The 10,790-nt window shown below is 37.3% G+C and overlaps 1 protein-coding gene across 2 annotated transcripts in view; it reads right to left on the bottom strand.

Moving 5' to 3' along the window:
• The window catches only part of BPNT1 (3'(2'), 5'-bisphosphate nucleotidase 1), a 13,019-nt gene extending 2,243 nt beyond the window's left edge, over positions 1-10,776 (bottom strand). For both annotated transcript variants that reach the window (XM_085326075.1, XM_085326076.1), the window contains exons 1-7: positions 10,470-10,776; positions 6,281-6,408; positions 2,962-3,066; positions 2,625-2,732; positions 2,068-2,116; positions 1,567-1,658; positions 683-880 (exon numbers count right to left, since the gene is read on the bottom strand). In XM_085326075.1, the coding sequence (XP_085182201.1) occupies positions 683-880; positions 1,567-1,658; positions 2,068-2,116; positions 2,625-2,732; positions 2,962-3,066; positions 6,281-6,400 (672 nt within the window). In that variant the 5' untranslated portion in view covers positions 6,401-6,408; positions 10,470-10,776. The remainder of the gene's footprint in view (positions 1-682; positions 881-1,566; positions 1,659-2,067; positions 2,117-2,624; positions 2,733-2,961; positions 3,067-6,280; positions 6,409-10,469) is intronic.
• Between the last annotated feature and the right edge of the window lie 14 nt (positions 10,777-10,790).

Here is a 10,790-nt window from a genome sequence, read left to right as displayed (position 1 = left end):
TAAGATTTAGAAAACTATGATCTATTTTAGATTGTTAAAAATACAGTCTATAGGATAAGAATCTACTCTAGTTTCAAAAATGAGATTTCTCATCTCGTGCAAGTACTAAGAAAGTGGAAACTATCTCCATGTTGTGTTGGAGTGATTATGGCCCTTACATCTTGGAAAAAAAGGGTTTGGAGACCTTTTTTTATTAGGTGGGGAAGCATGATAAAACTAAGCTCCACATTCTGTAGCAAATGAGTATTCCCTGGATACCGAGAAGGTTTGCAAAAGAAATATCACTGTGGGGTGGTTCTACTTTTATCCTTTGATATCTGCTGCTAGATAGTTGGAGCAAAAGATCTATTAACCTGAACAGCAGAAAAGTCTAATAACAGTGATTAAATTTAACTCCTATTTAGTCATTCTGGGCTTTTAGTAATGTTTTATTTCTCCTCCACCCAGAGACAGTGTACTAGAGAAGATGGACCATAGCTATGACCAGGATGGCCATTCTTAGATATATACATACACAAAATTCCAACTCTACATTATAACAGACTGCGCACTAGGAAGAGAAGTTGTGCCAGAGAAGGAGGAGGAAGTCCCCTGCACATTGATGCAAGTTAGAGTTTTCAAAATTCTTCACTTTTTCCAAAGGTACTACCTCCAAACAAAAGAAGATTTGGAATTTTCATACCTTGTTTCCTGCTCCTCCCACTCTGATGACACTGTCTGGGTTCAGGGCACTAATGCAGTCATTTACCAGGGTACTGCTGTGAGAACGGGTGGTAACAATGATGTGTTTCCCAGCAGGTGCTTCTTTGAGCTCAAATCCAAAAGCACCTATACCCAGCACTCCCCAGATTGTCCTACCCAGTACAGCATCAGCTCCTGCCTATGTAGAAGGAACACAGGCAGCAGTCAGTGTTTAGTTTAAAGCATGAATGTAAAGGAGTAGCTAGAGAGATCTGCATCTTAAGGAATATAATATTAATACTGAGATACATATTTAAACATTCCACTTAAAAACAAGCATTCTAAAGCCCAAAGAGAAATCAGGATGCCTCGGCTCTGTCCTTCTAAGGTAACGACTTGTAAAACCTTCAGTAGATCATTCACTGTTTTTCATCTGTGAAAGTGTAGTGATGCATTACTTCCTGCCTCCAGTGATTTTGACAAATTGATGTTAGTATATTTCTCTACTTCAGGCACAATTTGAAACTGAAAATATCTGTGTGTTTCATCATATACGCCACATGGAACATGTAACATCAGCTGATGTGCTTTACATCACTCTATCCTAGAATGCAAAAGCGCTGATCTGCAAGTGTTTCACAACATGACACAGCTTTACATGTACTGTAGTATTACACAAGCCTTGAGAYCTACTATGACTGTTAGTAGGTCCTTGATATTCAGTTCCTGAAAAACAATATTCAAACTGTTTATAGAACAACTACCTTCGCATTACATCAGCTCAAACACACTGCTTTTCATCTGGAAGTGTGCTAACTAGAAATGGCTTAGAAGTGACAGTTTCAAATCATCTAAATACATTGATCTACTTGAGAGCATTAATACCTCATAGTTGTAATATGGCTGGTTAATAACTCCTGCTATTGCTTTGCCTCCATAAGCAATTCCAATAAGAACTGTTACATGGTCAAGGAGACCTGTACAGAAACAATAAAAATGTAGTTATGCTTGGAAAAGAAAAACTAAAGATATTCAAAAAAATCCCTGAATATTTAAGCCTTCAATAAGAGTCCATAAACTAATTTGGAAAGTGTATATGCAACACTGAAGATCTTAAAATGCAAATACTAATCGGGATTTTCAGACTTAACAGGTGTAACATGTTGCCTGATATGCCAGGTAGTGGGGGCTTTTTTTTTTTTTTTTCCCTAAATCATTTAGCCTTGAGCTCTGCAAAATAAAACAAAACAAAACAAACAAACAAACAAAAGCCCTGGATAGGAAACATCAGCCTTATAGAAAATATTGTGCAGCTTCTATCATCTACAAAACTGTCTACATGTACATACTACTTCATTAATCAGCAGAATTAAAAGAGAAGCCAACCTTCAGTGTACTCTTTGGTCCCATCCAGAGGATCAACCCATATTACAAGCTTAAAAAAAAAAAAAAAAGCCTATTAAAAAAATGTATTTTGCATGTTAATTTAATGCTTATAGGGAGGGGAATTTTACAGTAGTGATGATGTAAAAAAAAAATCTGATTTTTTAGTATTGTGATATACAAGACTGAAATCTACATTAATATTTTACACCAAAGAAAAATGCACAGAGGAGAACCTGTCAGCAAATATCTTAACAGAGACAAAGGCTTAGATTAAACATGGAAATGAYATTACTTTCTCAAGTCCAAGGTTGGTTCCTTCCAAATAAATTTGAACCAGAAAGTGTAAGAAGCAGACTTCCATCTCCCCTAAGTACACAGAGGGATATGCAGCATTTCCAGCTTTTGAGCTGTTATTCTCATGACTACATTTTAGTTCAGAGCAAAAAGAGAAACTRACAACACTGAAATAACATCTATTTTTCCGTAATACTTTCTTAGTTAAAATCAGTAAGTAATATTGATAGATAAGGGTAAAATATGAAGATGTGTAACATCACCTCTTCCTCTTTAATTCCTGTGTACTGAGGAGGACAAGTTTTCTTCAGTATTTCTTCACAATGGCCATCTTCAATCAATTCCTCAGCTACATCATGAGGGGGTAGTTCCTAAAAAAAAAAAATACTCAAAATCATTAGAGAAAGGTGCTGGGCACCTCATTTTGCCTGCGAACTGTGGATTTGCTTGCAGCTCACTTGATAAAGCTAATGGAATGGAAAAGCGACTGGGATGGAAATAAACACATTATTCGTTTATAAAGAGATGGTTTTCTAAAACTTGCCAATGCAAATTACACTGCCAGTTACATTGTTATTATGAAATAAATTAGGTTCTTACCTCTTCTCCTATGATTGTCACTTTGGGGAACTTCCGTGCCAGCGAAGCACAAATGCTCATTTGTACCAGTCGATCAGCTTTGGTCTGTAAGTCATTGGCTCCACTCTGTCAAAGGATGCCATAGGAATTTATTTATTAAAACAAGCAAACAAAACAGTACAATGGCCCATATGACTCTCTGAATACCTACCTTGTAATCAGAAAGAAGTCTAATTTGACAAATTTTCAGCCCCCAAAAAGCAGGTCTCAAGAGAGGCAAGCTAAAGATTGAAAAACTCAAAGTAGACTTTCTCTCCTTGTTCACTTCAGAGCTAAGATACACTGGTATGATACTGTAACAATACTTACATCAATGCTGATGTGCTGTGTCTTTCTGATACAAATTCAGTACAATTACATTAATGTATTTGTGTAAATGCTACACTATATACAGAACAAATTAATGGAACTATAAAGTCAGATACAATACAAGAAGAGCGAAAAACAGAAATTAGGATATTAACAAGGAAAAAATAAAATGTTTTAATGGTCACTGGAGAGACAAGGCAAATTAGGAAAGACAAGAAATACAGAGAACGTTGGATTTTTTTTAATACAGCTTTTGTTAGGGTTAGATGAGAGAGATGATCCTTGACTCTATGAAAACGGTAGTAGTGATGAAGAGGGGCCATATACAGATTTTGAAACTGGAACATCAGTTTTCATGTTCCCAGGTTAAAGATGCAAAAATTACAATATAAAAGGCCCCAAAGATATTCGAGGCCAAGAGATATAGTGGGAGATTTAAAAGTCTAATTAAKCTAGTTTGTTGAAAGGAATGAAAATAATTATGATGTATAAACTGTTGAGTAGTAACAGGTTCCTTACTCTAGCAGAGAGGATATTAGAAACGTCAAATACTAACCTGAGAAAATACATAGACAGTAACTCCTATATATTTTTCCAGCAAAGATATTCTAGAGGAAACCATGGGTTTGTGATCTCAAGATGAAATGAAACAGTGACAGAAAGCCTTTCTAAAGATGTACTGCAGCCACACCCATGGCTGGTGGGGTTACAGTACATCTTTAGAAAGGCTTTCAGTCAGGTCTCCTTAAACATTGTTTCTTATTTCCTGTAGCAGGTTATTAATATTTAAGAAGAAATAAGTAATTCAAAAATACTTTCTAGTCATTACCTTAATGAATTTATGAATGGAAAAGCTCTTTAGCATGATCCAGGGACAGTATCTCAGTAACAAAATATTTCTGTGAGTACAGGAATTAAAGATGATTCATCCAATGATTTGTGTCTTAGCTGAGTTAAATAAAATTTTTATTTATCTGCTTGAATCTTATTTGGTGACAATGGGAAAATTATATTCAGCTACAGAAATTAGACATAGGGATGGAAGACTATAGATATATTTTTGCATACTCAAAACCTAGTCCCTCCATTCTCTGATTGTCTGTTTTTAATGAAACTTGAAGATACTACCTAATTTAATTTGCTTAGGAAAAAAAGAAAAATTTGCATATGTTTTCTCAGAGGTGAATATAATTAAACAAGTGAGTAAAAAAATAAAACTTTGCGTCCACTGGTTGAACTGACGCTAAAAGTCATAGAGGATCAGGCTTCTTTGCGCAAATGGCTGAAAGTAAAGAGGTTTCTTCATATTCAGATAGAAGTTCCTATGTTTCAGTTTGTGCCCATTGCCTCTTGTCCTGTCACTGGGCACCACTAAGAATAGTCTGGCCTCATCCTCTTGACACCCTCCCTTACGATATTTTTACACATTGATCAGATCCCCTCTCAGTCTTCTCTCCTGCAGGCTGAACAGGCCCAGCTCTCACCACCTCTCCTCATAGGGCAGATGCTCCAGTCTCTTAATTATCTTAGTAGCCCTCTCCTGGACTCTCTCCAGTAGCTCCATGTCTCTCTTGTCCTGGGGAGCCCAGAACTGGACACAGTACTCGAGATGAGGCCTCCCCAGGGCTGAGTAGAGGGGCAGAATCACCTCCCTCGACCTGCTGGCAACACTCTTCCTAACACACCCCAGGATACCAGTGGACTTCTTGGCCACAAGGGCACATTGCTGGCTCATGGCCAACTTGTCCATGAGGACTACTAGGTGCTCCTCTGCAGAGCTGCTTTCCAGCAGGTCAGCCTCGAGCTTGTACTGGTGCCTGGGTTATTTCTCCCTAGGTGCAGGACCCTGCCCTTGCCCTTGTTGAACCTCACGGGGTTCCCCTCCGCCCACCTCTCCAGCCTGACAAGGTCCCTCTGAATGGCAGCACAGCTCTCTGGTGTATCAGTCACTCCTCCCAGTTTATTATGACCAGCAAACTTGGTGAGGGTGCATTCTGTCCCTTCATCCAGATTACTGATGAAAAAGTTCAAAAATACTGGACTCAGTATTGACCCCTAGGAACACCACTTGCCACAGGCCTCTAACTAGACTGTGTCACTGATGACAACCCTCTGAGCTCTGCCTTTCAGCCAGTTCTCAGTCCACTTCACTGAAGTACTAGCCATTTGAAAAATGTAAATACCCGCAATTACTTAATACTGAAAATAATATAGATACATATATCTTTCTATATATAGGCAGTCCATAATATTGTGACATACCTGTAAAGCTTGAATTAATCTTCCAAGTTTATTCCACCAATTCCAGTATTGTATTAAAACCAAGAACCTGGTTCATCAGTGCAGCATACTAACTTATTGTAATTTAAGAATTTAATGCAAATAGTTGCAATTTCATTTCCGTTTTATATTTAGAGTTACATATGAAGTTCCAAATTAAAGTTGAAAAGCCTGATTTGCTTCTTTTGTTTTAAAAAGTAAAACACAAATTCATCTTAATCCAAAATGATTGAGGCACACAGTACTAAATACTACACTATAGATATTGGAACACAGGTATGGAAATACACCAGAAATATACATTATTATGAATTCTGATATACTATCCAAAGTCTGTGTTTTGTAAAAGGTATCAAGACAAAATTATAGCGTGTTCCTTTTGGGAATCAAGACAAAGTTACGGTGTATTCCTTCTAAGCATCTGAACATCCTTTAGAAATACGGGTCAAAATATATTATTTTTCCCATGCTCTTTTAATCCTTTATTAAGAAATATTCCTTGCATCAAATACCTATCATTGTTCTTATAGAACCGAGGAAGGAAATACAAACAATCCAAGATGCTCAGTCTGGTCTCTGAAAATACCTCTTTGACCTGTATCTAACTCAGCATTAGTAAGAGAAATGAAATTGGAACAAAGTAAAATGTATATATATATATATAWAWAWAAATATATGCACACACACATACCTTTTCCACTACCCCTAGATCTCCGGTAGACATTACATTTCTAACAATTCTTGCAGCTTTTTCTGCAACAGAATATGCAGAGGCCACCACTCGCATGAGTAAAGTTGGAGAAGAAGCCATACTGAATGCTGAAAACAAACAAAAAGCAAACTTGTAAGCTTCCCTTGACTTTAGAAAGGACAAGAAGGGAAATTTTACATAAATAACATTCCAAACACATGTAGGTCATTTATTTAAGCTGAGTAGAAAAAGGACAGTGAATTGTTGCACATCAGTAGTAATAAAGTGAGCTGTGATTTTCTTTTTAATATAATTAATATAACACAAAGGTATGAAACTATTTCAGTCGAGTTTCAAATACTCATGCTCTGGCAATTAACCTATTTTTCATCACTAAATTAAAACTGGCATTAAAGAAAACARCAGCAGCAGAAAATATCTTTATCATAAAAAGCTAAGAAAAAATGTAAATAGTCTACAGTGGATTATGCATGTACTAAATTATTTTTTTCAGAACTGAACCTACAGAGYTGGTTTCTGTTCAGATTCAAATAGAAGGCTACTGGAAAGCATGACAAGAGCTGCTTCACTTCTTTTAATTGAATTAAATAGGCTTTTGTAAATAGCCTGATTGTAGATACAAAATAAGCTGACAGTCTGCAGATACTGCAAATRCTACACTTTTATGAGAAAGTCTGTTCATCTCCTTCTTACCATCCTTTCTATATTTCTTTAAACATCTCTTGATTTCTTGATAGAAACCTAATTACATTCCCCTGCCCTTCTCAACATTGTATCCTGTGTTTCTTTCAATTGTATTAGGTTCTACCTCTGTTCCCCAGAACACTTTGTGTAGTTTATTATGCCTTCAACTCAAATAAAAGAATAACTACTCTTGCAGAACACCAATAATCATCCATTCTTTCCTCCTTTTCTCTACCTCAAGAAGGAGAGCTATTCACAACCCCTCTGTATTTTTTGAAGTGCAGAGCTAATTGCTTTTTATTGTTTTCCTGTCATTTTTTTAATCTATAGAGATTGCCTACTTTTTGGACTTTGCTTGTATATATAACATACTTCAAAGTTAATCACTTGAGCATGCAGCTAAAAAAAATATAGAGAAAGAAGTCATTAATCACTGAATCAATGATGATCTATGTTAGACTTCCCTCACAATCACATAGTATTTGAGGTCACCTCAAAATCATCTACAGTAGCTGGACTTATCACCTCATTATATGATACTTTATATTGAGCAGATTTCTCAAGCAATAAAGGAACAGTATTATATAATGACTGATTGCTGCTTATGCAATACTTGCTGCAATTGCTCAAATACTATGAGGTTGTGAGGGAAGTCTAACATAAGTCCAGCGGCTGTAGAGGATTTTGAGGTGACCTCAAGTTCAYGTTTGTTTAAAGTAAACTTAAACAGCAATGGTGTAGGCATCAAAATCCCAAACTTGGGTGGTTTAAACAACCTTTTCTAACATTTTGGAAACACTGTACAAGCATCTCTAGAAGTCGGAAGATCACTGAAGCTAAAAGTAGATTTACTGTATAAGTATATTCAAAAACATAGTTCTAAGTGCTAATGTTAATAATTATTTACTGTTCATGGAAGGGAGCAAAGTGCCCTGGAGTCATGTAAAATAGCCACAGTTCATACCCAAATTATATGCTGTCTACCTTGGACAGACAACAGTGGTAACAGAGGATATTTTTTGCCACACTATCTGTGGCAAAAGCAGCTCTTAAAACAATTGAGCGAGGAGAGCATATATGTGTCGTAACACGTGGGGAAACCATTATTATTTTAATTATGTGAAACAAGTTAGCAGGAAGGAAGACTGAACATAGTTCAGACAAAACCAAAAAAACACAACAACATCCAAGCAATTCAGTGTACCAATATGGATGATATCATTTACATGATAGAAGTAAGACCTCCTCAGGAGATTCCCTGGTTTCCTATGATTTATTGCTAAGTATATTATTGTTGCATGCATTACATCTAGAATGTGAGCACTTTCTAGAGAAACACTGAAAAATCTAGCATATTAGAGGGAAAGTTTGGGGTTAAAGAATGGATCTTGCAACAAGATAATTAAYGTTTTATCCTCAGTTCAGCTTCTGATTCTTCATGTGAATTTGTTTCTGCTTTCTAAAATTAAGTTAAAATTTAACCCTGATAAATATTTAAATRTTTATTTGATAAACTTTCAAAAACCTAGGTGACAATACAGAAATACTCTCTCACATTCTTAAAGCTTGACAATGGATGTTTTATTTACCTTTCTTGGATCTTCTGAAGGGAAACACATTATTTTCTTTTTGTAGTGAACATACCTGAAATCTCCATACAAACTTTCACATTAATAAATCTTCTTTTTCATTAGACTGTTTTAAAGAGACATACTGAAATGGCAGTTTCAACACACACATATATACTCTCTCCTCCAGGATACGGGGTAACTAGTGAGGCAAGTGAAAAGTATTTTATTACAGCAAAAGGTGCCATACATTTTCACAAGGCGCTAGGTGTTGTGTGGCACATTTTCCAACGTATCAGACATCTGTCTGGTTATTTAGGCAAGTATGTGGTAGTTGCCTGTAAGTACCTCATCTCTGTCAATTTTTCAATCTCTAGTTAGTTTGTTCCTAAGTTTATGATGCATTCTTTCTGAGGAGGAAGACGTTTAATGTATAATTCCACAATCCATTCAGGAATATATTGCTTGCTTTGGACAGACCAGTTTGGCTCTTAGAACTCTGTTTAGCTTACAAAGATTGCAGACGAATTGTCCCCTAAATTTAAATCGGCATAGTATTTTCAAAACATATCTTGTCCTCCAAGGACTAGCCATCCTTTCCCCTAGCCTAATAAACATACTGTTGAATACAATGGTCTCAACTTGACGAATCAACTTATTTTTCAAATGAATGAGTTATCCAATTCTTGCTACATATTTTAGCTTAAGATTTATTTTAGAAATATAGAATGGTTGCCATTAATTTGCCAAAACAGRTATGAAGTACATGTTGATGTTGACATCACGCTGTCTTTTCTGAAAGCACATTCCATTTCAACTGTAACTTCACATGATGAAAGGAGAAAATGGAYATCATACACATCATGCCTTTAAACACAAGTGCTAAAAAATAACTTCTTCTCTGAATTATTCAATGCCCAAGTGACTAGTGCTCCTCATCTCTTTACAACAACCTTTGGCTCACATTTTTTAAAAGATGAATTTCCTCATTCTGCATATTACTTCGCTTAAGGAAATAACAGTATTTATCCAGTATCAGTTTTCTAGCATTTAGAGTTTTCAACAGAGATTAAAAAAAGACACCATTTAAAATGAAACAACACCACTGGCAGGCAACTCTTGTAAGTAATTCAGACTAAAGTCAAACTTATTTCTAGTTTGCTATCAGACAGCTTTAGTAGAAAGATCTGCCCTTTCTCCACCTTTATCTGGGTCCAGCAAGTCCCTGTGGTAAGGGCACCACAGTCCAGAGCTTTCAGGTCTGTAATGTTAGTATGTTCATTATTTTTAAAAAGTTAAAATGCTTGTGCCTAATTCTTTTGCCATGRGCATTCCCAATGCTAAACTGCCTACTGTTTCATGCTGTTCAGGCACTGTTACTCAACACTGAACAGCACTCTCTCAAAGTCATTTCGCTAAGCACTAGGTAGTTTTAAAAAGGTGGTTGTGGATTACTGAAAAAGATCTCTCAGCTTTTGTAACAGCTAACTCACCTTCTTCAGTCTTACTTTTTCCTTGTTCTCAGCAATATCCCTTACACTTTTCATGTAATTGAGCAATAAACTGACTTACTTAAAGGGATGGTGCTAAAGTTGGTAAGCATATAAGCTTTTTTATTTATGTTTACAATATGCAGCTTAAAAGAGTTTCCTCTTGTTAAAATATTTTCAATTTTACCCATGCTTTTAGAAAACCCATTTCCCTCCACAGAAATGGTCTCACGTCCATGAGTCTACGATAGTCACCGTGAACAGATGACACGAGAGAAAATGCTTTGACTTTCGCAAACGATTAAGTATCAAAAACCCAACGTTCAGCCCCTCACCAAAAAACTCCCCAAAATACCATTTGGAAGAGCAACAATCGCCTCCTTCAAAACAATTATTTTGCCCTCACGGAACAAAACGTTACGTTACCTCTGCTGCTGTTCTTCCGCAGGCAAGCTCGCCGTATGAGAACTCCCGTATCTACGCGGGGCGACACCTACAACGAACTCCGCGCACCGCCAGGCAGGGGCGACAGCACCTTTATAACGGCAGAAACGCCCCAGCTCCTTCCTGCTCCGCTCAGCTGCCAGGGAGGCCCAAACGCCCGGCCCCGGCCCCGTCCCGGCGGGAGCCCCGCGCTGGCGCAACGGCCGTAACGGCCGCCCTCCCGCGGGGGCCGACCGGGGGGGAGGGGGGAGCGCGGGCGCGCGCGCCGCCCGCTCTAGCGCTCACCCTCCGCGGAGCTGCAAA

This window comes from Rhea americana, unplaced genomic scaffold (assembly GCF_003343005.1).
Source record: "Rhea americana isolate MKP2758 unplaced genomic scaffold, rheAme1 scaffold_127, whole genome shotgun sequence".
Taxonomy (NCBI): domain Eukaryota; kingdom Metazoa; phylum Chordata; class Aves; order Rheiformes; family Rheidae; genus Rhea; species Rhea americana.
This window is presented reverse-complemented; position numbering and strand designations above follow the sequence as displayed.